The 27,686-nt window shown below is 42.2% G+C and overlaps 4 protein-coding genes across 4 annotated transcripts; 2 read left to right on the top strand and 2 right to left on the bottom strand.

Moving 5' to 3' along the window:
- The first annotated feature begins 694 nt into the window (after positions 1-694).
- tmem161a (transmembrane protein 161A) lies at positions 695-5,643 on the top strand. Its single transcript, XM_026346393.2, has 11 exons — positions 695-789; positions 1,255-1,358; positions 1,446-1,529; positions 1,655-1,746; positions 1,834-1,990; positions 2,106-2,321; positions 2,460-2,603; positions 2,711-2,824; positions 2,959-3,133; positions 3,261-3,357; positions 3,567-5,643. Exons 1-11 carry the CDS (start codon positions 787-789, stop codon positions 3,869-3,871), a joined length of 1,491 nt encoding a protein of 496 aa, XP_026202178.1. The 5' UTR covers positions 695-786; the 3' UTR covers positions 3,872-5,643.
- Positions 5,644-8,351: 2,708 nt separating this feature from the next.
- On the bottom strand, positions 8,352-17,960 carry mef2b (myocyte enhancer factor 2b). Its single transcript, XM_026345212.1, has 9 exons — positions 17,811-17,960; positions 13,705-13,786; positions 12,303-12,506; positions 11,994-12,122; positions 11,604-11,793; positions 10,622-10,773; positions 10,223-10,340; positions 9,964-10,075; positions 8,352-9,641 (listed from the first exon to the last, which is right to left on the bottom strand). The coding sequence occupies exons 2-9, from the start codon at positions 13,756-13,758 to the stop codon at positions 9,335-9,337; spliced, it is 1,266 nt and encodes a 421-aa protein (XP_026200997.1). The 5' UTR covers positions 13,759-13,786; positions 17,811-17,960; the 3' UTR covers positions 8,352-9,334.
- A 3,717-nt stretch (positions 17,961-21,677) lies between these two features.
- tmem221 (transmembrane protein 221) lies at positions 21,678-25,101 on the top strand. Its single transcript, XM_026345216.1, has 3 exons — positions 21,678-22,223; positions 23,139-23,224; positions 24,065-25,101. The coding sequence occupies exons 1-3, from the start codon at positions 21,913-21,915 to the stop codon at positions 24,604-24,606; spliced, it is 939 nt and encodes a 312-aa protein (XP_026201001.1). The 5' UTR covers positions 21,678-21,912; the 3' UTR covers positions 24,607-25,101.
- borcs8 (BLOC-1 related complex subunit 8) lies at positions 23,059-27,646 on the bottom strand. The gene is made up of 6 exons (XM_026345214.1): positions 27,485-27,646; positions 27,160-27,272; positions 26,040-26,104; positions 25,827-25,934; positions 25,135-25,226; positions 23,059-23,791 (listed from the first exon to the last, which is right to left on the bottom strand). Exons 1-5 carry the CDS (start codon positions 27,621-27,623, stop codon positions 25,157-25,159), a joined length of 495 nt encoding a protein of 164 aa, XP_026200999.1. The 5' UTR covers positions 27,624-27,646; the 3' UTR covers positions 23,059-23,791; positions 25,135-25,156.
- Between the last annotated feature and the right edge of the window lie 40 nt (positions 27,647-27,686).

Below are 27,686 nucleotides of genomic sequence, written 5' to 3'. Positions count from 1 at the left end.
AAACTTTTAGATACATGATAGTGGAGGCATAAAACATGGAGATAATCATTAGGGGGATCAGACAGAGGCGTTCAGCTGTATTGAGGAAGAACAAGGAACTAAGACCGATCTCATTTTATGTTTTAATTAGAGATGAGAAGAGGGAGCATGATGATAAATTAAAACTGGTTTTCTTGTTACGTGTTTTTCATTTTCCCACTTTTTCTATATTTAAACACTAGTATCCAAAATTTGGAGGTCTAACAATAACGTTGTGGAAAAAGAATATAATTGTATTATTTTTAAATATCAATACTAATAAAAGCTGAATATTGTTCTCACCGGTCTGGGGCCTTTATGAGCATCACAAATATTGATAGAAGTGATAGAAGTCACTGAACTTTATGCAATACTATGGGCTGTGCTTATTTGTTAGGTGTTCACATCCAGTGAAGTTATTTAACCACAGAGTTTTAAATGTGTGGCAGGATTTGTAAAATACAAATACAAGATCAAAACATTGGTGCTACACAGACATATGATTATATTATTATTAACACCACTATTGTTTAATGTAGGAACTGTTCCACAATGTATTCACGTAAAAACTCTAGATTTTTAATTTGAAGAATGTTAGTTCTGAAAGTTTAGGATTTACGAAGCTATCGGGGAGCACTTGAAGGCAGCGTGTGACGCTACATCCGGGTCATTCAGCTGTTTCACATGTCTGTTGGTTCAAGACTTGACTGCAAGTGAGGAGGTTTTGGCAGAAAATCTGGCTTCAAGCAGCATCTTTCAGGAGCAGAGATGGTAACTTAATCGTATATCCGACTGCAGTTGCTTTCTTTGCAGCCTTAGCAGTCCGCTGTAGAGTTCATTAACGAGTTCATTGAGCTTGAACTGGTTCCCATTAGAGCTAGTTTGCTAATGCTAAGTAGCTAGCTAACGCTCCCAGCAGCACTGACAGCTGCTGGTGTTTAGCTAAATTTAGCACGATGGCCATTTGCTCGCTTTCATTCGTTTTGTAGGAGCTTTCAACACATTCGTGTATTAGACATTTGAACTTCACGTGCTGTTGCTATTCCATTCGTATCGTGGTGTGTGATATATGTGAATGAAATGACATATTATGATGTTAAAACTGCCTCTTCTTGAAAACTTCTGGACATACAGGCTCCAAAATCTGCAATCTCTGCAATACTGATTGTTAACTGTGCAACATGGGAGTTTCCGGGGTTTCATCTCATATTGAAGTGTGTGTGTTTTCTCTGACAGGCACTGATGGGAATTCAGTTGGTGGTCAGCTTGCTGGCTGCCAGCATTATGCAGAGGATGGCTCCGCATTGCTCCTTTGCACGCTGGCTCCTCTGCAATGGCAGGTATTGTCACATTTGCAATCCGCTTATACATTATTCACCTAATACGCCATGCACTGATGATGTACATACGTATGTTGTTTCTTCCAGTTTGTTCCGATTCAAACACCCGTCAGAAGGAGAGCTGTGTGCTTTGGCAGGAAAGCAAATGCCCAAACAAAACAGGAGAGACAGGTGGGAGTTGGGGGATGGTCTGACAGCTGCAGGGTTTTACCTTTTGTTCTTTCACAACATAAAATGGCCACTCCACACAAGATAGACTCTTGTAATAACACAGGTGTCCTCTATGTAATTTCTAGGAGGCAAAATGGGGAAAACAAGCCTCTCACAGTGCCCAAAGACATTGATCTTCACCTGGAGAAAGCACCAGTTGGCGTCATCGACGCACTCGGTAAGACAGCCGCCCTTCTGTTCACATCACTGTGATGCGAAGGACAGACACAGTTAATTGGATTTGTATTCTTGCTTTTACTTTCAGTGCTGCGTTTTTTCCTTGAGTACCAGTGGCTGGTAGATTTTGCAGTCTATGCAACTGGTGTCTTCCTGTTCACCGAGTGTTACTACAGCGTGATGGATGCCAGCAAAGAGGTCAACATTGGAGCAATCTGGTGTGTTTTGACTGTTCTCTTCAGTCTGTATCCTTCAGCTGTAAAGTTGCCCAATATTAAAACACTGTGGTTAAAAATATCTACAGCATGGGTGAATGCTGCTTTTCTGCCTGGTTCTTTTCATTTAACTCACAACCCCTAGAAAGACCCTTCACACTTTGATGAGCCACTACTTCCGCTCTGAAGAGGGCGGCGAGCGCTCCGTGTGCCTCGCCTTCGGCTTCCTGTCTCTGCTCGTGGCCATGCTGGTGCTGGTGGTCAGAGAGGACTACCTGGAGTTTGGACTGGAGTCAGGATTTTCCAGCCTCTTCGACAATTTTGAGATCTTTGCCAGACAGCAGGGTTATGCCGACTGGTCGTAAGTATCGGCTTAACTGAAACACTCTTTAATAATGGTTGACTTTGTGTCTTGCACTGACACACCACCCTGCTTTGGTACTGTGCATGGGCCAGTAACAGACTTGACTGATAAATATCTGTGTTCATATGACCCCAGAGTCCCAGTGACTAAGCTGACAGTGAAGCTCGGCCTGGCTGCTGTCTGTGCTTACATTGGTGCTCTCTTGGCCTTCCCTGGATTGCGACTGGCACAGACCCATCTCGATGCTGTTCAGATGAATTCAGACCGCCCACTCATCCAGTAAGACATGATAAGTTTACACTCTAAATGCCATATTGCCTTATTTAAAATATAATTGACTGTAATGTGTTAACTGTAGTCAGTGACGTGCCTAATGTTTCCTGCAGGATTCTGCTGCACATGAGTTTCTTGTCTCCAGTTATTGTGGTAATTCTGTGGGTGAAACCAATTGCAAGAGACTTTCTGGCCAATGCACCCATGGGAAAGACATCTGTCACAATGTGAGTGCACATACAAATCAGCTCTTTATCCACTAATAAATGGTGGATATAGTGAAAAGTATTAAATACACTTTACAACGTCTAGTAAGCACTCCTGCCTTCTTTCTTATTGTCTTGTAATCTCATTCTTGCAGAGTGCCCAGTGCAGCATTTGACAGCATGCGTCTGTGGATCATAGTGGGACTGTGTGTGCTGCGTCTAGCCCTGACTCGCTACCACCTGCAGGCCTACCTCAACCTGGCTCAGAAGTGGGTGGAGCAGATGAAGAAGGAAGCAGGACGTATTGCTGCCATTGACATTCAGAGAAAGGTCAGACACTGTTAATGGACGGTGGAAAGTCCCCTTTGTCCTTTGCAGTTTACACTAAGTAATCCCTAATAAGATAGAAATGTGTGTATTTACTTACATATCAGAAATCAAATGTCATTTTTTTCAGGTCACACGAGTGTTTTGCTACCTGACTGTAGTCACACTCCAGTATCTGGTTCCTATTTTGCTCATCCTATTCTCCACACTGTCACTTAAGGCACTAGGTAAGTAAAACATCCACAACCACTGCATGAATGGAAGAATTAACACTGTCTTTTTCTCTTTTTTTTTTTTTTTATTCCAGAGATGTCCTGTAATGTCACAGTTTTAGTGTCGGTGAAACTTAACAAGGTTTCCTTCAGGGGCTTCCTTTTCTTACTTTTGCCTCTGAGGTTTTCTGGTCAAACATAAATATGCACTAATTTCTTTCCAGGGGAATTTTCCTGGGCCATGGGTGCAGAGGAGACCCCGGGGGTGACACCAGCACTGGTGATGCCAACAGCAGCACCTGTGGTGCCCAGCACTCTCGAAGACGACGAAGAGGGAGTGGAGGACATGGAGGAAGACATCCAGGCCACAGTAGCTCACCTTTCAGCAACCTTCACTGCACTGAGGTCCATCCTCACTCCGCTTTTCTTCCGAGGCTTCTTCGCCTTCCTCACCTGGTGGGTGGCTACCTGCCAGGTCATCAGCTCTCTTTTTGGCATCTACTTCCATCAGTACCTAATGCAGAACTAACCATGAAGGAGATTGTGCCACGTCTTTAGCTATTGTTTTCCTGTTGCGAAGGATGCCTGCAGAGGCGACTTTTCATAACCACACATCTACAGTCAGAATCAGTTGTTTTTGGCTCTAACATCAGTTTTAGTCAAGGTTGGGGACAATGGACAGGTGATGGGAACTGTCTGTCACAATTGCCATCTTGTTGCCCTGACAACCACTTGCTATCAATAGCAATATCTGCAGGGAGAACTGGGACCTGTATCGCAAAGCAAGTTGAGCTTAGTCCACCTTTCTTCAGCTTACTTGGCTACACAAAAAAAACACTGGCAAACCTTGAGAACTGGTTTTAGCTGACTCCGTCAAATCTGGCTCCAGATCAGTCCAACTATGAGCTTGTTCGCATGCATCTTATAAACAACACTGATAGCACCATGAGTCTTAACATGACCCACAGAAAATTAGAGGCTATAGAGGTAATAATTTCCATATTACCATAGAAATAATAATAAAATGTTCTATTTTTGTTTTTATCGTTTTTGTGTTCACATTTTTCCTCTCTCATTGTAATCGAACCATAATGAGTGACACTTAAAGTACAGTTAAAGTAAAGCACTTCCTGCTAAAAAGGCAGGTACACAAAGGTCAATAATTGCCTTGTACCTGCTGAAGTGTTGTACTTTTAACTCACCATGCAAACGAACAGTCACATAGATATGAACAAACTTTCCTGGAATTTGACTGGTCAGTACAAAGACTTAGGTTTTGATCAGATTTTCTGAACTACAGCTCAGGTTATCAAAGGGATCCTAAAAGTGAGAAACCTTAAGTCCAACATTATCCACCTAACCCACTGTCTCACTTTGTGATCCAGGCCCCTGATCATCTTCTGACGACGTCAGTCGAACGTTTTTCTGCAGCTTTAGTTATCTATGCCAGTGTAAACCACATTGTTCAAATGCTGCATTTCAGATATTTAATGGTACCAGGCTGAGTATTAGTACTTAACTCTTTTATAGATGAGCCTTTTGATTTTTGTGAGGGACTCTGTCCCTGTTGAGGAACCGATTCACGAGTGCTAAATGTTTTTTTTTGTTTTTGTTTTTGGTCTGCAATGCAACTAGTAAAGCGCAGACACAGCCTATGAATTTAAAACTGTCGAGTGTGAATGACTCTGAACTGTAGTTAGTGGCTGTTCATCAGCCAATAAATAAAGAGTGGTTGCTTTTATCGAAAGAGTTTTCCTTCAGAATTCCTAAGTGCCTGGGAGCTCAGGGAGTTTGAGTCCGTTTCAAAATCTCCTTCCTCCTCCTTCTTTATGCGTATTACGAAATAATAGAATCAGTGGAAATATTAAATTAACACTCTGTAATCATTTCTGTTTTTCTTTTGCATTTCAAACACTACTGTAATTTTAGTTTTTTGCTGTTTTTATTGACGGTCACATACATGTACGTAATCAAAGCCATGTTTGGATCAGTAGATTTATTTATTTATTTATGATGCTGAAATGACATTTGTTATTTAGAAATGATACAGATGCTGTAATTTCTGTATGTTTGCATTCAGTTTGTGGCAAGTTTTGATTTTAGTGTGTGTGTGTGTGTGTGTATGTTTTTTTTGTTTGTTTTTTTAATTAGGATATTTGAATTAAATGCCCTGAAATGACTATACTGTGAAGTTCATATGAAAATGTTTCATTATGTTTTCTGAATGCATGGTGTGCAAACCTTTGGTTACAACTTGTATGTTTTCTTTGTGTGGCTTATTAAAAACAATATTTTCATGTAGTGTTGCCAGTTACTTCTGCTTTCCCATGAGCAGCATGGGAGAAATCTCTGATGAAACATTTCCTTTTCAAAATCAGTGCTCCACTTGACAATTGATAAAGAACGTTGTGCATGACAATGGGGAGTCTTGCCGCTGTGCTGACTCCTGAACTCTGACCCTAACCTCATGAGAAGATCATTCTTTAATCAGTGATAATCACTATGACCCTGATGCCCCCAGTGAGTCTGGAAGAAGTCTTTGTCGCTTCCTAACTTGGTCATATTTTGTTAAAGTTATTATTAATAATTTCATATAGGGTGATACAAATCTAATTTCTCAGTGCAAAGTGCACTGTAAAGTTATCCACACTAGATTTATAATCAGGGACATCATCAGAGCACTCAGATTTACATGCCAATTGTGTAACAACAATAAAGAAATGTTACTTTTCAGAGCAAGACACGAGAGGCTGAAGCGATTTATTGGCAATATAATTTAACTTCCATGTACAATCAAAATCCACAAAAGGCTTTCAGATTTAGAAAGCTGCCTCGTTGTCTTTTTATGGGACATGCTTAAACTAAGGATATCAGTAGTCATAAAGACATTGAGAGAGAAGTGAGGAATTTTGGGTATACACCAACTAAAGGTCGTAAGAAAAGGAATTAGTTAAAAAAATATTTAAGTAAAATGTTTCCCATGTTGTTTCTACATGACTCAGAAGCACACGGAGGCTTGCATATTTGTAAGTAGCACTCTCGGCACCATGACCGAGCTCTGTTCCTCTCTGACGGGTCTACGAGAACGTCCGGCCTAACGAACTCAAAGGTGACGGGGTTGACATATCTATATAATCACATTAATTATGTGCATCTGTGCTTGGAGGCCCCGGGGCCCCTTCAGTCTGCTCTGTGGGCTGCAGCGGGCCAAGTCATGCAACCATGGTTGGCTGTGGTTGCTATGGGAACAACAGTGTGTGTGTGTGCATGTGTCTATCATTGTGAGAACCAGCATGAATTTTTAACCATTAGACTGACATTTTAGCTGGTCCTCACAATGAGAAGGGTGTTTAAAGAGCAATGTCAGACTAGATTTTAGGGTTAGACTTAGGTTTTGGTTAGGGTTAGAGTAAGGTTTAGGGTGAGGCAGTTAGTTGTGATGATTAGGGTTAAAGCAAGGCAGCACATGTGAACAGAGTAGATTAGCATGGCCTACGCGGCAGTAGGGGGCTGGAGAATGCATTATGTCAATGAGTGTCCTCACACTGACTGCCATACAATGTGTGTGTGTCCCAGACATGGCCTACAGAGTGGGTCCAGCCTTGTCTCAGGGGAGCAGACCAGACATGACCCCAGTGAGGGTCTCTTTTAATTTAGGGAGGAGAGACGACAGAGACCAACCAGGGCTTGAATCTGCTTTTAGTTGAGATGGAAAAGGCGGCAAAAGCTCCATAGGGTTAACATAGGGATAGTTACTGTCAGACAACCAGCTGTGGAAATTAGCCTTTTTGTGCTGAATATATTTTTTGAAGACCCAGGGTGTCCAGGCTTTTAAAGTGGTCCATTCTTTTTCCTCTCGTTTGCTGGCTGCATGGCGAGCTGCCTGACAGGGGCCAGACATGATAATGAGGGAGTGTGTGTGTGTGTAATGTTCAAAAGATGGAACAGAGGTGAATAAAACTAAATAAATGGACACATGAAAGCTTGATAGCTACACAGCAGTGGATGACACTTTATCTGTCTTAACATTGAATGAACATGAGAAGAAAAAAAACTGAATCACATTTTTCCCTCAACAGAAAGGTGATAAATTAAATATTTTCTGTAAAAATAAAATAAAAAAAACAGGCTCGGGTAAATGTACAAATCAAACCATTTTTATTTTTAAAAGGAATCACAACAAATGTCCAAAAAAGGAAAATCTCTCTGTTTGGTTAGTGAAGCGTTCAGAAAACATATAAAAACTCAATCCAAAACATCACAATACTGATAACTTGGTTTTTCATGCTGATTTGAATCCACATAACATATGCATATAAAAATTTATATATAAAAAAAAAAAAGCTAATTCCACAGCAGCACTTGAAATCGATGCCCTCCACTGGCAGGCTCACTGAATCTCTGCACAGTTTGCCGTGATGTATTTGTTAAATGTCTCCGGGGTGAAACACTGAACCTTTGTCGTGTCACAGTGATTCATTAGATAGTTTGTCACCGACGGGCTGCTCTTCACTGCTCTGCAACCTCTCGTTCAAACCGAAATGCTGTAAGAGAAAAGGTGACACCTTTTGGACATTAAGTAGAAATTCATGACTATGTTCTGTTTAAACAAATGTTCAACATGAAAAATCACATGGATACCCAGTGCCCAAAATCAGTGCACAGTTCATTTACATAGTATATGAGAACTAAAATAAATTTAATTAGTCACTGTTTGATGAAATATCCTCCAAATATTTACTCATTGGTTACACAGTGTCTTACACAGTCTTACAAATCACAGCCGGTGACAGCAAAGACAGTAAAGTTTATTAATAGCTACAACATTAATTTACTAATAAAGCCCTTGATACTATTTTACATTACCAATTAAATATAGATGTTATAAACAAATAGCTACATCTTTGGCAGTTGTAGCATTTGATTACAATGCATAGGAAAAATATCAGCAGTAAATATGCCAGTCTGCTGAGGAAGTATCCGGGGAAGTAATACGACTAAAGCTTAAAGCTTATCTGTATTTATAGTCATGCAAAAAAATAAACAAACAAATAAACAAAACAAAACAAAAACCCAGACAGACTATCTAAGAAAACCCTGATTTACATTGCTAAGATCCACTGACACCCAGAGCGTGAACAAAAAGGTTCCCAATTTTTATTCAAATTGAAAAGAGAAAGAAAACAAACTTCCGTGACCATGTGTACAGTTAGACAGTTTAAGTAACTGTGATTGTCGCTCCTGACCACACTGGCTCTGAGGAGATCCTGTATTAATGTGATCCTATGTTTCAAACCTCATATTAGCTGATTTAGATTGTATTTGTGTTTAGAATGAATTGTGTCCTTCCTGTTTTTTTACACTAAATAATAAAGCGGATCTTTTCACAGCCGGTATGGACAAAAGGAACGGTTACAAAACTCCTGTTGACGGGACATCTAACTGGTTTGTGTAAAAAGACCATGTCATAGAGAGAGTTTACTGTGGTTTCAGTTGTTTTCATAGCCTTCTACTTTATACTGTAACATTTATGACGCATTGGCGTGTAACTTTACAGCTATTTTCCTATTTTTACATCAAAAAACACCGACCTACTTACAATTTAAGTTGGAGGCCGCTTTGAAATCCAAATTTGCACATACACACATACGTTTTGCACTTTAGGAGAAATTCAGTTGGTCCCGCTGTGCTGCTGTAGCTAGCAGAATAAAACGTCTCAACATGTCTCAAACTGTATTTAAACATCAAACACAAAACTAAACCTAACCAAACAAAAAGCAAATGTCTGTGTGCATCTCATCTCAAATCAAGGGGATGCACAGAAAGATTCTCCACCGCCCAGGAGAGACCAGCTCTGTGTGAGGAGACAAAGAGAGGCTTTCCTCTCTGGGATGATGGGCGCAAAGTGGCCCCATCTCGCTATCTTCTGTTTTATATCTGCGTGTGTATGGTTTTGATAGAACGGGAGATGCTGGTAGACTGCATTAACCAGCTATCTCTGCCAGCTGTCGCTCATCTCTAACTGCCTGAGCTGCTGCCCTCTCTCCTCCTCTTCTTGCGGGTAGCCAGCTTTGGGAAACTCCTTCCTCTCATTGGCCGGGTGGGTTTCCGGAGGGGTATGGCGAGCCGAATCAGGGTTGCTAATAGGAGAGTGCTGCCTGAGGTGGTGCAGAGGAGGGGAGGTGGGTGAGGACATGTGCTCAGGAGAGCTGCGCTCCGATTTGATGCTGAGGGACAGCAGGTGTGGGGACGTTGAGGGGCAAGACTGAGTGGGGAAGGAGCACCCTCCACTGGACGTCCTGGAAACAACAAGACGGAGGACAAAGAGAAAAGTTCAAGTTTGGACATCTTTCTTCAGTCAGGGACACGACGTGTGCATAATGTATGTCTTTTAATTTATGTTTAATTGTATTTCTTCAATTGTATTTTTTATTCTTTAATTAAAAATATATAGTCAACACATTTTTCTCTTTTATTGTTTTGTGCCTGCACAGCAAAAGTAAATGGTAAAAAAAATCACAGCAGCAGAGAACAATATAAAGATTCTCCACTCTATCAGTATATCTACTGTATATTTTACAAACACACAAGTACCGTATGACACATTAGCAGTATGCTCACCCTGGGGCTACATGAGGCCCATGGGGCTGCTGAGGAGGCTGAGCTGGTTGCCAGGGGTTCACCGCTCCTCGCTGTAGACTCACGGAGTGGTAAAAACCGGGCTGGCTGTACTCTGGAAGAAGATAAATAACATGACTATAAATCACAAGATCTATGATAATCAACAAATATGAGATTTTCTTCGCCTAAAGGGAATAATTATACATTTCCTCCATATACGTTAATTTAAAATAGAAGAGACGATGCAGAGCGAACGCACCAGAAGCTCCTGGGGAAGGAAGGCCGTACCCTCCCAAACTGTGGCCGAGCAGCCCCGCCTTGCCCATGGCTACCATGGAGCTGCCGCTGTGCAGGCCCTGGTACAACAGACCCCTCTGCTGATCAGAGAATAAGGGAAATTGAAGAGTTAGAAGCGACGCAGAGATATCATAGTATACCCACTAAATAAAACGTATGAATATTGTAATTGGGAGAGGTGTGAGTGAGTCAGAACAACTGTGAAACTGCTAGTGCAATAGATGCGCAGCCAATTTGCATGTAATGCCGCATTCATTCTGTTTTGATAAAGAACTGTGTGTTTTAAAGGCACTGAACACTGTGTGTTCGATTCATTGACACCTATTTGTGTTAATCACACTGGATAGTAAAAGCCACTTACAGCAGAGTTGTGGTTAGCACGTGTGGGACCCATGGCCTGATTAGTCGCAGCATCTCCCCGCAGGTTCTCACTGCCAAGGTTGAGGGGAGGGGGGGTTTTAATGTCCAGGGCTCGATTCAGGTTGCCGTGGGAGAACACGGAGTAGCCGATACCTACGCAGTGAAAGAAAGGAGCAGGAAGTGAAAAGAGATGTGAGCTTGTTTCACACACACACACACACACACACACACACGAGAATAATTTATTTTTCTGTAACATGTCACCTTCCTCTGTGCCTGCAAGTGCAACACAAAAACAAACTTCTTCTTTTGGTTTGACCTTTAAATTAGTATTTGATGTCTATGGCACGGCGGTCAGCCTTAATTTACAAGTTCATGCTAATGTCTGTGGTACAGTCAAATGTGCAGATGACCCGACAGAATTCATATTAGAATATATCATAAACCAACAGTATACATAAGTTATTAGGAAAACACTAAGACACTGTGAATGATCAATGTCTAATGACATCATAGAGCCCCCAAATAGTTAAAGACAGAGCCTGATACTGGCAGGTGTGATACATTCTGTAGAGAAACCACAGAACTGGTTACAGCCGCTGTTACACTGGTGGAGGGACAGTTTCACAAAACAGGGCGACTGCATGTGTGGATTACTGAGCTCACGCACACACACACGCACACACACACAGACACACACAGATACACCCAGACTTCCTGTGAGTTTACAGCCAGCTGCACAGTAGGTCAACAGAGCACATGTGAAATTCACAGCAAACATCTAGCAGGGAGGCTACGAGAGTGTTTCATGTATTGATATTGTATTTTAATATAGAAGAATGTTCGTTCGTCAATATTTCAAACATATGTAAACAGGTATTATTAAAAAGCTATCCACAGTGATAATCTTCTTTTTCAAATTGTGTGCATGTTATTTTGCAGAGCAACTCGTAGGTTTTCATGAGACCAGCCTGTCTCCTCACCTGAGTGTGGAGACATGAATGCAGGATGTGCATGAGGTCCAGAAGGACTGGCAGAGCTGGGTCTGGAGTTGAGCGTTTTGAAGCCCGGGGGTCTGTGGGAGGCCCCGCTGGATCCAGATGAGTTGGGGAACCCGTTTTCACAGCCAGCAGACACCAGGAACTGGGTCTCAGGTGAGAGTAGTGATGGAGCCTGAACCATAAAAAAAATAATATATATTTCTTTTTAAACTAAGAGAAACTTTGTGAAAAGTAATGAATGAAATTGAACTGCCGAACAAATGATTCGTTTCAGCTAAACCTGGTATGTTTGTAGGTGTATAAGTATGTGTGCGTGTTTGCTGAGTGCTCATGCTCGTGTACATGTGGTGAATGTGTGGTGTGTGGACTGACATAGAAACGCTGCCGAGCCACAGAGAGATCCATGCCCTCGCTGAGAGGATATTTGTCTGCCGCCACCTGCATGCTCTCCTCGCCGTCGAGCTCTGAGCCGTCAAGGCCCAGGCCTTTCCTACGCAGAGTCTGACGCAGAACAAAAAGTACATGTGGGAAATTATTCACAATATTAACATGAAGACTTAGAAAAGCCAAAGTGCAACACCTGATGAGGGTGAAACCTAGACTCAGTGTTCATGCTTCCTAATTAGCTCAACTTAAATCCTGCTTTACTGTCATTTCGTTCAATAGCGGGTCGGACGGTACCTCCAGTATGTCGGTGTTGGTGCGACTCTCATGTGGCTCACTGTACTCTGTGTATTTCAGCAGCACTTTGTCCATGTCTGTGCTGGCGTACTGGAACAGACGGTTGGTGCTGTTGAAGATAATGAGGGCGATCTCACAGTCACACAGCACGCTCAGCTCATATGCCTTTTTCATCAGACCAAACTTACGTTTGGTGAAGGTCACCTACAGCACGAAAACCACAGATTTTTTATGTCATCCCACCATTATGTATTCACATCAGTAGAATACGTTAGCTTCAATGTGTTTGCCTTATAAATGGGTTACAAATGCAACAAATTAAATACAACTCCCAAAATAAAATGAAAATCCAAACTTGAATCTGATGATTTGATGATTGTAACTTTTAAAAACCCCTAGTAGTGTTAATTATATATATAATAATTATAATACTGCTCATGCAAAATATGGATTGACTATTTATAGTTCTTTGGTAGTTTTTATGTTTTTTTAGCAGGAAATATCTTTATTGATCCCTTGCGTACACTAACTCGGTTCACAGTAAACTTATGTATATTTACGGCGCACAAAATTGCAAATATGTCTCAAAGAATCTCAGAGCGCGCCGTGCTGTTATAGCGCTCAGCCTGCTTTGTTCAGTGTGTGAAAGAGCCAAAGTGCCATCACCGTAGATATTTTTTTAATAGTTTCAGTAATTGTCTTTTTGCCAATTAAAAATCTCCATATTATACAGTAAGTCTTGCAGTTGCTCTATGTTTTTAAGTTTGTTTTTTAACTTGGCTCTAAGTTCCCATCACAGGCTGCAATGACTACGCTACAGTAACTGCAGAAGAGAACATATTCCCCTGTCGTATCTGTATGGAGCGATGTCTACAGCATATTCTGCACAACTGCACAAAATATATGCTGCAGTTTGTGTTTCGTCAAGTCGATATTTTCAGAAACATTATTCACTTCTGTCAATCAATACCAGCAGTGCAGTATATGTGACTTTTACTGTTACCCAACCCTGAGTTCTATAAAATCTAAGAAAGTGGTGGAAAAATGTTCAAGTCCAAGTCCAACTCCCCCGAGCCCGAGGTGTATATCTCAAAATGTCTTATTGTTGTTTTATTGACCGACAGCCTAGAAACCAAAATACTCACTTTACAATGAGAGGAAACTGACAAAAGCAGCAAATCTTCAAATAAAAAAATCACTGAAAACTATTTAATTCAATTGTTAAAATAATTGCAAAGTAATTTAGTGTTGATCATGATCAAGTAATGACTTCCCTTCTAATCACTGAAAGAGTTATTATGACACTATATACATTTCACTTTTATATTATATGTAGACCATAAGAAAGGCTTTTGGTTTTAGTTCTGATAAAAATGAAATATAGCGTAAACTGTGCGCCCACCTGTCTATTCCTCTGGTCCAGAATACGCGAAATTTGTATTTTCTTTCTTCCCATTTTTTTCTGCTTTCTGCCTTTTTGACACCTGTAAAAAGAAAATATAGCAGGGTTATAGTAGCAGAAGGAAATAGATTTGTTTTATTGGCGTTTACGCTGCTGCGCTCAATGGCAACAAATAAAAATAACATTAAAGGCTAAAATTTACAAGCTTTCCTTATTATGAAAATAAATTCTACAGTGAAACTAACGCGTTGTAATACATCTTTTGTCATTTTCGTATAACGCTGGTGGGATAACATTGTGCATTTGGTTTAAGTGACTCCAGTCCCATTCCCTTTGGTAAGGGCAGGGTGTGTATTTTTACCACCATGAGGCGATGCGATCTAAAGTTAGAGAGGTCCTTGCCGGGCCAGCAGTCCACACAGTCTGACACCCCCCTCAGTCTGGGTTACCCCAGGGCCAGCAGCGCAGTGCTCTGCAGCGCTGCGCAGCCCCAAGAGACAGGGTTAAAAATACAGTCAATAGCTCCTTTTAAAGGTTCAGTAGGCAATAGCTGAAACCAAACAGTAGAAGGAAAGCGGCGTGTTTTTGAAAGATGGCTGATGCTAAAAGCCACCCACTCGTCTCTCATGAACAGCCAGGTCAGGAAAAAAAAAATTTTTCAGGGGCAGAAGGTTTGCTTGAGAATGTCAATTTTTGAAACTCACACTCGCTTTTTGTCTGTTTTTCTTGGTCTACAAATCCCCCGCTCCTGCACTTTCCCCTGCTGGACTGTGTAGAGACGGACACTGGAGAATCATGGTTACATTTTATTTTGTGAATCAGGAGGGCCACAAAGTGACTTTGCTGCAACATCACGCAACACTAAATCAAATGCTACATACATTTGCTCTGTGCATGAGTTATTCTCATTTCGCAGTCGCCACAGTCAAAACAGCGAGTGTCTGAGTCCTCTGACCTGACCGTACCGCACTTCAACAATCCCCAGAGGAGTTTTCACTGGTTTTCCCCCTAATACTAGATATGTATTGGACCTCTCTATATTTAGTTCCCCGTCCCTCCTGATGGTGCCTAAGCGGATATGGCGTTCGTGTTCCCACGACCCCTAAAGTACCCGCTGTCCCTCAATGCAAGCTTGGCACAGACATCTGGGACATTTGTGGAGGAATCCACCTCTTCGCCCTCATTATTACCTTATAAAGTCCGGTGATGTCTGCTGTGCTGAATACACCAGAAACACCTTAACTCCGACAACCTCAAGTGAACTTATCATAGCCATTGTCTCAAAGGTACAACAGAGCAAGCCCTGGACAAATAGCTTTTGCTTCTGAGGGCCACAAAAGCCAGCGCTGGTCTGTGTGATTAACAAGTGAGCTACCACAAAGAACCAAACTGACAGCAGGCCTAGCTCTTCTGTTTTTCTTTTTCTTTCTTTTGGACCAGAAGTGAGACATTTTAACTCTATATCAAGACGAGTTAATGGTGAGAAGAGAGGGAAGTGGGACATATGTTCTAAACAGGGCAGAAAGATCTTTATCTCAGAAAGTTCCTCTCCTCTCAAATATAGAAAAAAAAAAAAAAAAAAAAAACGGCTATCATCGCCACAGACAGCACAGTGAAAACACATGACTAGCTGAGTAAATATAGCTACACCTCCAGCCAAATGCTGTGGAGTTAGCTATATAGCTGTGTGGTTTAGTAGCAAGGCCGAGACAGGCAGGAAAAGCCTGGCTGTGCCTTGCACGTCAGCTAAGTCTGGACGTTTTCCCGCACAACAACTGCCGCTTGAGGTCTACGAATGCAGCACAACTAGCCCAGAAGAAGGCACCTACTGGCTTTGACCTCTAGGGTCAACATCCAAACCTCATTCAACAGAAAAGCAGGTTGTTTTGGGGGTCGTTGTTCTTTTTTTTAAAACTTCTTTCCCCCTCTAGTTGTCCACGAGTCCCAGATGTCCTATTTAACATATTAATGTAGAACTGTGAATTACTGTGTGTCCCGTAATAATGCAATTATTGCACACATGCTTACTTGCCCCTGGGTCTTGCAGCTCCTATAGGGAGAGGCTGCACCTTTGTCAGACACCTTCCCAGAGGCGACACAGTGGAAAAAACTGAGTACAGGCGCACAGCGGGCACCAGCACCCGTGCTCTCTGACATACTGCGGGAGAGTCTGTCTGTCACCGGGGACCTCACCGGGACAACAAAAAGTCAGCGCTGTGCATCAAAAAACTTATTTTAATAGGTTGGATTTGACCCTCATTGACACATGTGCTAGGTGTTGTTCTTGCTGCAGTGAACTCTATGCATGAATGAGAAGGGGAAGAAAGTGGGGCATTTGTAGAGTATTGAGGGTTCTGCTTCAATGGTTTTCTTTCCATGAGTCATTCAAAGCATGATGGCTAGAACGTGTTTCTATCGATAAGATAATGTAAGCATGATAGTCAAAAATGCTAACGGCTTCTCGGGGCTGGCAAAGATTTTTGGAATGACTCCATGTCCATCACACAGGTCCATTTGCACTGTTGGCCGTTGAACATGGCTGAATAAAAAAGGCCAAATTCATCAAAGGCTGGTGGAGATGTTATCAGCTTCCACTCTCTCTCCCTCTCTCTCTGAAACAACTTTCTGCATCACATATTTCAACAGCTGTGTCTTGCCGTGATATACTTTTCAGACGTATTTTCTTTCAGCCATGCAAAATACAACAAAGGTTACCAAAAGAGAAGTCATATTGGTGATACGTATTTCACTATTATTATTATATGTAGTATTACTAGAGAACTGGACTGCACTGAACTGCAGCAGCAGCAGTAGGCTACTATAGCACTGTCAATGGCCCTTAAACACGCTGCTGAGCAGCCCTGTTTTCACTGTTGTAGTCATTTCAGTCACACCGAAGCTGTGCTAAGAGGGTAAAATGTGAAACCAGGCCCCAAAATAGAATACTCGAGCCACATTTGCATGAACAAATTCATAAATCCTCCACAACCCAACTTTAATAGAGTCATGGCCAAAATTATAACTATTGAAATGTCACTGGCACAGTCGTAGGCATTCAAATCAAAACTGAAACGATAATGAAAAGGAGGCACTTAGTGTTCTGGTTATTTCTTAATGAGTTTTTATCGCACTCTGCAGCTCATGATGGACGATTGTACCCAACCTAAATCATACCTACATTAAAGAAAAAGATGTACTACCTATCCAGGAGGATGAATGAATGCCCCCCCTGCGTGGGCCACGTTTTCAGGGTCAGACAGTTCATGCACCCAATGGGCCTTTGCTGAGAAATGGTGAGGAAATATTTGTCTAATTTTAACAGGGGATAATTGAATTGCCTTGATATTTTTGCTAGAGCCAGAATAGCAATAGTACATGCAGGCATGAGCTTAACATCTGATCTTTCCACAAACAGTGGGAAATATTTATCAAGACTTTTTAGAGTAATTTGAGAACCAGCTGTGACACACCTTAATGACAAATTACACAGGTAAACATTTGTGCATCTTTTTGAATTAAGACCTTTCTATGTCTAGACCCACTGTGTGTAGTGTGAATCTAAGAGGCAGGTTTTGCTTGATTAGTGGCTAAAAGGGTAATAAAACGACTTATGTCACTACTTATACCAGATTCTAAAAGTTTCAAACAGTCAAATCAGTCTAATGCTGAATGCGTTCAGGAGTCAAGGGGTGTGTCTACATCCAAAGGACGCGGATTCATTTGGCACAGCGCTAAAAATAAAAATCCACAATAAAAACACTGTAAAAAGACACAGCTTAAAAAAAAAAAAGTTGTTTATATAATTAGGCCTAACAAATTGCTGACGTCATTCAAATAGACAAGTTTAAGAATAGCCTGTCTGTGCCCGAGTTGCCAAGCATCCCTGTCTGTTTAATATAGACTCATCTGTGCGCTGCGTTCACTGCCTCAGCAACAGGTACTTTACGAACAGCTGTGTCATGAATGCTGCCATGCGGGAAAACCCCGGGGACCCCATTTGCTCATTTGCCTTAAAAACCAACATATTTATAAAAAGAAAAAAAAATGCACATGCTTCAATTAAAACAAACAAAAAGCAACAACTCAAATAGAGAGTGTGGTCTCACCTGTCCCTCGATCCCCCCCCCGCTGCTTTCGAGCTGCACCCAGTTGATCGAGGCAAAAAAAAAAAAGCTGAAATGCTCGATAAGAAGTCAGCCCTGGTGCTCTGCCCCCGTGTTTCTGTGCAGATATTCACCTGATGAAGTAGCAGCGGATGGCTCAGGGGCGCTGCTTTCCAACAGCTGGCCGCTGCAGCCCGCCTCTCTCTGTCACCACACGCCGCCTCCTCGGCCGCGCGCCATTGGACGCGCTCCCTCCGCTTCCCGTCCGCCTTCAGACGCGTCAGTCAGAGACTTTTTTTTTTTTTTTTTTACAAGAAGTTCCACAGAAGAGATGCAACAACTCAATCCAGACACCCACACACACACACACACACATGCACGTTTAGTCAAATGCAGTCCCAAGGGCCGCTGTGGAGGTAGTTGGGATTTTGCGCAGTGATTTCACTGACTTGGAGTGAGGTGGAGGAAACATGTGGCGCGGTGATGTTGATCATTTGCATCTAATTGATCAGAATGTGTCTGGTATAAAAATGACGTCGTATCAGCACTGAACTGTTATTAATTGTGTTAGAGACCACTTAAAGCCCCCTCTGCCCCCCCAGGTTCTTGAATCCCACTTGTCAGGCTGACACTGTTATTGATCATGTTCACACAGGATTAGTGTCACAGTTACTTTAGGAGGGACACAGCGAACTGTGAGGGTTTATTTTCTCTGAACCGATGTGTTATTTCATCATGTGTAATATAAAATATTGTTCACCAGCATAATTCAAACTCTTTTTAAAAGTAGTCTGTTTAGATATTTTATTATTATTATTATAAAAAGTTTTTTTTTTTAAATATGACGACAGAGTTTGGTTGAGTTCCTGTGCATGAAAATAAAACACACAATGTGATCACTGTCTATTAATATTGACCCACAAAATCACTCCCACAAAAATGATGTCTTTTTATTGTATCTTATTGATTTTATTCTAATTTTATTTCCTAAAGAAGTAAAATTATCCATCATGAATCAATGCAATCAGGTGAAGGGCAAAGGTTAAAGAAAAAAATCCCAAAACCTGTTTAATTTAATGAAGTTGCGATTTAGTAGCTGCACTAAACTGCTCATCTGTACATGTGCTAATATGTATAATGAATATGTAAATGTGTAGCCTATATATATGTGCTAAGTGAGGAATCACTTTATAGAGAATTAATGAAGTTCATTAAATTAAACTTTTGAAATTTACAAAATTTAAATTTGAATTATGTTTTTAAAAATGTCTTTTTAGTCTAATTTCTCAAAACATTTTTTTTGTCTGTGAAGAAACATCGTGTTTGGAGTTTAAATAACATGTTGTGGGATTGAAGCTTGCGCGTAGTGGCCTGTTATCATTTGATTTAATGTAACATACCTCGGCTATAAGTAAAGAAAAGTTCAATAACAGTGTTGCTGGCTGCACAGTGCAGTGATCTGCTGACACCCTCAGTGCTCAGACTGGCTGAAACGGGTCCTCTGCACTAATCAGTCTCAGTGTCTTCAGTAGATGATGGGATAAGTTTAGACTGCAGCGTGAACTGAAATCATGACATGCACAGGCCTCTGCGGGCTGGACTGAATTACAGGAATGCCCGACAAGAGGTCATGATGCAAAAGCAGCACATTTGGATCCACTACCATCACAGACAGTCGGCGAATAATCGTCAATAGAGGCTTCGCAGAGGAAGTGTTTGCAGATAGGGTGTTGCAGCGAGCTGCGTTACACTGGACAGCCATTGCTTCTTCATATGTTAGAATAAAAAAATAAAAAAAACACAGGAATGAAGCACGATCACAACTATTGTGCACCTTCTTTGCGTCAGACTGCTCCGTGTCACAGCTGCTGCACAGCCCATTGCAGACTTGCTGTTACTGGGCACGTTTGTCAGCAATCCCCGGGTGTCACAGATGAAACCACAGGGCAGACAGTGAATGGGGCGACAAAATCGAGAAATTAAGTGATCAAACGCAAAGCTAAGACACTCGTGGACAGCAGACATGTTGTCAGCTTAAAAAGATAAATTTAGATTTTAACAGAATCGCAGCATGAGCTGCATTGTCGACTATTTTGGGTGGCTGTGATACAATGTGCTCCTAAAAATAAGATAGTGACAATTTATTAACACAGATCATCTGTGGACGTGAGGACAACAACTCTATTTCTCTCCGCACACGCACGCACACACACGCACGCAAATGACAGACATATCAACAAGCAGACACACACACACACACACACACACACACACACACGCCCTGCAGAGGCCCGCGTACGCGCAAACACACGCAGTTTGAAATCCCAAGAGGCAGCTCAAACCGTGCATCTGATGCAATAGTCAGCAACATCCCTGCAGACGGCCACAGCCTTTACCTCCAGGATTCATCTGTGTGGGCCCCATTAAACCAACAGAGAATAGTGCAAAGCTCCATCTGTAAATACAGTTAATCACCTGCAGCGGATGGGTGGGTGGGGGGGGGGGGGACGTTATCTTTTCTCAGCGCCCCGTTTGCGCAAGTGCACTTATTTATTGGAAACACCAAGAGCTCAGGAGCCAGAAGGCTGCATTTCAGTTATTAAGCCTATTTGGGCCCATCCTAAATACGCACGCAAGCCACAAAGTAGAGACTTTAGAGAGATAAAGGTGCCTTTGAGCACTTTCCGTATCAAGTCCATTTTTTTTTTTTTTTTTTTTTTCATTTTCCTGAAACTTCTCACTTCTGCTTTCGACAAGATCAGCCACGACCCTTTTAGAGCATGTGGTGAGGCTGTCGAATACAGAAATAGCCTCCATGGTCAGTGTACATATGTGAGAGCAATTGTTCACATTGTGTAGCCTACCTTTATAGCTACAGCCTTATCTACATCTCAACTGAATAAGGCCTTACACCTTTACCCCCCCCCCCCCCCCCCCCCCACACACACACACACACACCACACCACCCACCCACCCACCCACCCCAACCTCTAACAGAACAGCAAGGCCTCTGTCGCGCAAGTCGCAGAAGTATGTCAAGGTATTTGCGGTCCAGCAGTGGAATAAACGAAGTGTGTATTAATTCTATCAAATCAGGCTGATGATGCTGGACCCCTCAGTTGTTCTACTGGCCCCAGCGGCTGCACCGTCCACATGGCGGATGATGTGCGCGCTGGAGAATAAGTGAAGGTGATGAATGAAATGCAACCCCCGGTGAGCTGTCGGTGTCTCCACAGCGACTAGTGAAAGGTTAATGAGATTCAGAGAGTCTGAGGAGTGGAGAGCTGCAGCTCTCTGTAATCTCCACCTGCCACCGTCTCAATTTACACACCAGCAGTTTTTAGGGCCTTGTTGCACAAGCTGTCATGTTTCATCTTTACATTGTTTTAGTTTTTTTTTTTCCTCAGATGAAGGATGCATTTAGTGTTTTCTCTCACTTGCTTGTTACTCAACCTCACCGCCTGTTTAAAATAATCCTTTAATCTCTTTATGGGGGTATCAGTCTGCACCCAGCATAAGAAGCAGGTTAATCTATAGGAAGACTGGAGACCTGGTGCCATCACCAACAAAAGCAACTAAATGCAGCCTCATATCCAAAGGATATGTTGAAGCTGAATATTCTTAAGAAACGCGTTAAAATGCTTTTAATATACTTTTGTGCAACAACAACAACAACAACAACAACAAGTAAAGCTGTCCAACAGTTTCATGCCCTTTGCTCTGTCGTGTGTTTTGTGTTTGGTCACAGTGCTCAGACTCTGCCAGCAGCGCGTCGACGCATTGTTTCCGAGGATCCCAGAGGAAAAAAAAGTCCATTGTTGTTGCGAACTTTGTTAAATCTGGGGATTTAACGCACATCACATGGTCGGACGGGGCAGCGGGGCGCAGCGCAACAGGCTGCAGCACTCGATCCATGCTGCGGAGGAAACTATTCATCCCGACGCCAAAGCAATGCCAACACACTTTCTGGGGAGTTTAGGATCGCTGGGGATTTGCGTTTGAAAAACGTCGACTAGGGAGAGAGAACAGTTGTTTTTGCTTCTTGTGTTGTCGTGTTTTGTCTCCTCCTTTGGACAAATCTGACCGCCGGAGATTTGGGATAAAGATGTCGCACACGTACAGCCAGCGCTCTCTAATCGTCCTGTCTCTACTGGGGATCCTGTCGGCCATCATGTCTGCGTTATCGGTCATTTTGATTTTCCAGCTCCAGTCTCAGCACGCTGCGGTGAAGGAGCCTCCTCCTCCTCCTCCTTCCACCTCCTCGATCGTACCGGCTCATGTCTGGGCCGTCCTGACGCCGGCCTGCACGGTGCTCTCTGCTCTGTCCCTCACTCTTAACCTGAGCTCTGTGGTGGTGTGTCTCCTCCACAGCTACTCTTCTACAGAGGTCTGCAGAGGAGACCATGACAGTGAAAGGTACTCAGCCACCTGTTGATAGCTCCGGTCACTCCTGAGTTAAAAACAGGCTGTAAAGCTGCAGACTGCACATCCTTTCTATCAGAAATCAAAAGCTAAATCAATCAGCACAGTGATCTCAGCCAGTTCAACTCACTCCAGAGTTCTGCTGTTAGTTTCACTCAGAAACACATTTAAATAGAGTCGCACAGCACACACGACTCTCAGTCATCTCACTAATTTACTTTTACACTACATGTTGGCATTTACTGATTTTCTGCCACTTGTGCTCACACTTGCTGCTCCACAACCCAAGTTACACATTTTGACTTTGTCAATTAAGTGCATGAATAGAGCCACTGCTCCTGGTCTGTAATAAACACTACCTTACTTTTTTTAAAAAAGGGTTGTTGACAGAGTGTCTGAGGCTATAGTTTGTGGTCTGTTTGCACAGGGTTTGCATTCTGAAGGCAGAGTAAGAGATCTCCAACTTTCTAGTTCATTAAAAAAGAAACAGTCTCAGAGGCGTAAAAGCCCTAATGTGACAAAGTGCAGAGGCCCACGCGGCTACGTCGCTGGTCGACCCCCACCTCTCAACCTCTGAGAGTCCTATTTAAACAATGGCCTTCATCTTATTATGCACCCAGCACACAGCCTCTATCTGGCTCTTTCCCACGTCAGTTCACAAATGCAACAGCGTGGACCTCCCCACTGGCAGAGGTGACATTCCAGGAAAATGTGAATAATAATGAGCAACACAGAATAGCTATCATTTAAACCTGTCCTTATAACCAATTATCAACTGCATCAGCACTTACAGCTCTGATATATAAACTTAAAAGGCAGTAGAATGAACTGGAAGGAAACAAAGTTGTCATTTATTAAAAACAAACTAAATGAAGCATGGCATTGAACACATGGCATTACTTTCAACAGAGCAGACTGGTTCCTTTTGGATAGCAGAGCTGTACGACATGTGGCTATTGGACTGTTTTGCCTCGGAGTTTCCGTCTACTTGGCAGGTAAGAAGTGAAAATGTGATTGTCCCATTTGTTTTTAAGAATCTGAATTCTCCCTCTTCTTTCTCTAACACCTGTTTCTGCCTTAAAACTCACTTCTGTGCGTCTCCATGTGAATGCTTTAGTTTAATTTGCATGCATACTTTGGTCTTTTGCAACAAACTCAAAAAACAGAAAAGCAGTGTCTAAATCATTGGCACTGCAGTGGATATCAAACAGCAAACACAAAAAAACAACTGCTGCGTTCTTTCTGGTCCGTCCAGCAAGTCCAGGAGAACAATGCATTCTTTGAGCAGCTTCCATGACTCAAGTGTTTTTAATGCTGGACCTGGCAGCGCTGTGGTTCTCTGTTCCAATGAGCAGCTTGTACTGGGGGGGGGGAATCACTGGAGGTAGTGGCTCCATTGTGATGACGAGGTGTTGCTCTTATGACCCCTCTTCAGCCTCAATCACAGGAAGCAGCGCAAAAGACTACAGAGGCAACACCGCCAGCTTGGGCAGACACGTCACATCCCAGAGCTGTGTTTTTCTCCCCCTTCCTTCAGCATGCCAGAGTCCGTGGTCCTTTTCCTGCAGACAAATGTAGGACAACTCAGATAAGAAGGCTACATTTGACATTACAATAATCAACTAAGTCCATTTCCGTCATTCCAAACTTGAAAAAGGTGTCCAAGACACGAGCAGGAAGCCGGGAGTAGGAAACAGCTTTCAAAATCCAATCTGTTTTCAGATTACAGAAGTTACATGACTCAGTACCGACTGAATAAAACAAACTGAGCAGCGTGTTAAAGTGTTTCTTTGTATGTTAATACTCTATTTTTCTTTGTCTCTTTTTTTTGGCAGCTATGTCCATCTTTATGCTCCTAATATTTGAGATGGAGACAGGCATTGCGAGTGCTTGTGTCCTCTCTTCAGGGATCCTGATCCTGCTGCTTGTTGTAATCCACTCTCTGGTCAAAGCTTCTAAAAGTGCAAAGCACTATCACAGTGACAACCTTGACACACTCTACCAGAACGACCATAGCAGGAGCAATGCGCCTGTGTCTCGACCCTGTGAGCTCAAAATTGGGGTGGACAAACCGCGAATGCACCGCAGCCAGTCTCAGCTCCAAAATCAGCTCTCCTACCCTCAATGTGGCAACCCAAGACAGCGAGAGCAGTATCAGCAACAGCAGTACTCCCCTGCTAGAGGTTCACAAGACCACGCTAGTGATAAAGATGGCTACAGCAGTGGTGGCAGTTGCCCTCGCATGCACAGGACCCTGTCTACTGAATCTGGTTTGCTGCAGGCACAGGCTAAACCGTGGAATGGGGTCAACAATGAGATGAGGAGCGTGCTTGCACGCAAGTCAGGAATTTCTGCAAAAGACTCTACTCTTGTCTGACATAAAGGAAACTATACTTCGTGGTTTAAGACACCGAGGACCTTCAAGTAAAAACAGATGTAGAATTGTCACTTTGTATTATTTTACACTGACTGATAAATGGAGACTGAACAACACACCGGCGTTCTCAAAATTATCAGCCAATTCCTACTGTTGAGATTATTGAGCTTTTTTTATTATGATAAAAAAACGGATCTCTGTATAATTTGTAGTGTTGATTTAAATCCCATTATATGCACCAATATGGTCCAAGTATCTATCTGACAAATGTATAACTTTTTACATCAATAGTGTAAATAGTTCCACTGTACAGTTTACTCTAAATATACAGTATGTGCACAATGTGCAGATAAATTCTGTATGTGACTTTTATATCAGCAATTCAATAGTAGAATGATGTTGGAAACTTAGAGAAAGCATTAAAATAACTTTCACAAAATCTTAAGATGTTGTTCAACTCGTTCTGTACGTCTTAAAACAGAATACTTCACAGAAATGTCATTAGGTCATGTCTGGGGAACTACTAACCTTGGACACCTCTGTTCAGATGTCATGAGGAAGTAGAAGGGGCAAGTGGAGCAGAGACAAGGGGGCTGGAAGAAGGGGTCACATCATGTGAGCTGCATGCAGTTGTCAGTGGGGGGGATAAAAGAAAAACACAGCACAGACAAATTGAAAACATAAAAATGATGCTCCCGTTAACTACAAAAAACGTTTGCAGTTACGGGGGAAATGAATTGGTTAAAAAAAACAAACAAACAAGCTGAGGTCCAAAAATATTAAATTATTATGAATGATAAATAAATACAATAAAGTGAAAATAAAAATGTTACGTGAGCAAAGGTATGATGCCGAGCGGACAATGACACCGATCAAACTGAAAAGACCCACAAGTGGCCAAAAAAGCTTAGGTAGGGTTTAATTGCTATCATACATAATGTAGCCTTCAAATATCTTATACCCACAGGCACTGCATGTGCAAACAAGCGTCTGAATTTGAAAACGATTTTTTCATTCAAGTGGCAATCTGTATTACACAGTGCTCAAAAGTAGCTCAGATACAGAACTAACTTTGTCGCGCTACGCAGAAACACGGATTCCCCATGACTAAAGGCTTTATCAGGATACGTTTGTGTGTTATGTGTAATATTATAATCTCAAACAATTCTACACGTAGCACACCTTGGTTCTTAGTGAACATGTCCACTGCTGCCTCCTACCTGCGTCCTTGAGAGCTGTTAATCTGTTCCTTCAAGCTGATGGCTTGACGGAGGAGGCCGTCGATGCTTTTAAAATACATGCTGCTGTTCGTCATGCTCCTCACAGCACTGCAAAAAAATAAAAAATACATCAGCCGATCAACAACAGTATTAATGGTCTGACGAGTGGGTCAGTTGCATTCTGAAAATGTGTAGGTCTGTACATCGTCTCACCTGCAGGCATATTCTACAGTGTAGATGGCTCCTTGGCTCTGTTCCTCCCAGCTCTGCATATCTGTCTGTATAGGACGTGACAAAAATTAAAAGTAATAACGTAAAACTCTACTGGATACGGATACTATCCGCTGACATGACCTTTATATGTAAAAATCAGTCTCCAATTTATCAAGTCAAAGAGATGGAACAGTAACTTCACAAAAGAAAAATGACCTTAACATGGACATGAATGTAGCAGCAGAATTATTCAGATTCTGTGCAGTGGGAATTAGCTACGTGCACAGCTACTGGGGGTATGAATTTATATTAAACATAGATCAGAAAGTGGCAAAACAAACAAACAAACAAACAAACAAACAAACAGAATAATATGTCTGTACCCACTGCAGGGTATGATCAGATATAAGGTGTACACAGAGTGGTGTTGGATGACAACAATGGTCTTTTCTGCACAGCGCACAGCATGCTGCAGCCCCTGTTCAGAGTGCAGTGATGCAGAGCCAAACCACACAGTCACAAAGCAGACGACTGATTCGATGATGTCTGTGCAGGACTGCACCAGCCCTACACTGTGAACGCAAAACAATCCTCTGTTCTAAAGTTGGATTGTATGTCTTCAGCTTATAAAGCGCTCTCTATCTCTACTGATCTCATCAGTGCACACTTGAAAAAACATTCTCAGTTTCGAAAGCGAACAGATGGCAATTTCAGGAAAATCGCAAAAAATTGAATCTTGAAATGAAATCTGAAAGTGTCAGCAAACAATCCCAGTTGTCACATTTTGACATGTGACTGTAAGAAAAAGGACAGGTATAACTGGAATGACTGTTTTCAGGTTCAGGATTCTGATATAATGCATGCTTAATATTGTAGTCAAAATGTCTGCTGTTACCAAGACCTATAAGGAAGAATACAGGCACTTTAAATTTAACACAGAAATAAAGAACTCTGCCCTTTAATTGAACATACTGGCTGCTGCCATCTGACAATCAGCAGACTTTTAAGAACATCCAGTCCCCACCTGCACCGGGTTTCTACTTAGAAAAGCATTCATTTGTTTGTAGCTACACATTTCTCCTGTGCACTAGCTGGTTATGTGTGTGCACCGCTGTGATACCTTGTGTTGCACCAGTTCAGGCAGCGACCGTCTGACGTGTTCCTGCAGCCTGTAAAGAGCCACCGACGGCTCGTTAGCCAGGACGTACATACTCTCTGTGAATTTGTCAGTCACTAAAAAAAGAATTACAGACAGATACTTAAAATACAGACAACATTAGTTAGAGAAAAGCCTTTAAAGTCACCGACAAGGCGACACGGGGATGAAGAGGGCTAGCACAGCTTCAGAGTAGCAGCTAAAGTGAGCTAACAGCTACTAGCGTTGACTTAGCTAGCTGCAGCGTCGCACAGTACGACTCATGCTGGTCTGTTTGTGTCACGTTTACCTCGCCTGACTTTAAGTTGCATCTCCTGGTCCTCCATTGTGCACGGCGGTTTTCCCGATAAGAGACGGATAAGGGCACCGTGAAGCTGTGAGCGAGCTGTGTCAGCTGATTCCTGCTCCTTCCGTATTTTGTTTGTCATGTGTCACACGACAATATTCCGGACAGAAATATCGACGATGAGAAGAACAGTTCTGCCTTCAAA

The sequence above is a fragment of the Anabas testudineus genome, chromosome 4 (assembly GCF_900324465.2).
Source record: "Anabas testudineus chromosome 4, fAnaTes1.2, whole genome shotgun sequence".
NCBI classification, from domain to species: Eukaryota; Metazoa; Chordata; class Actinopteri; order Anabantiformes; family Anabantidae; genus Anabas; species Anabas testudineus.
This window is presented reverse-complemented; position numbering and strand designations above follow the sequence as displayed.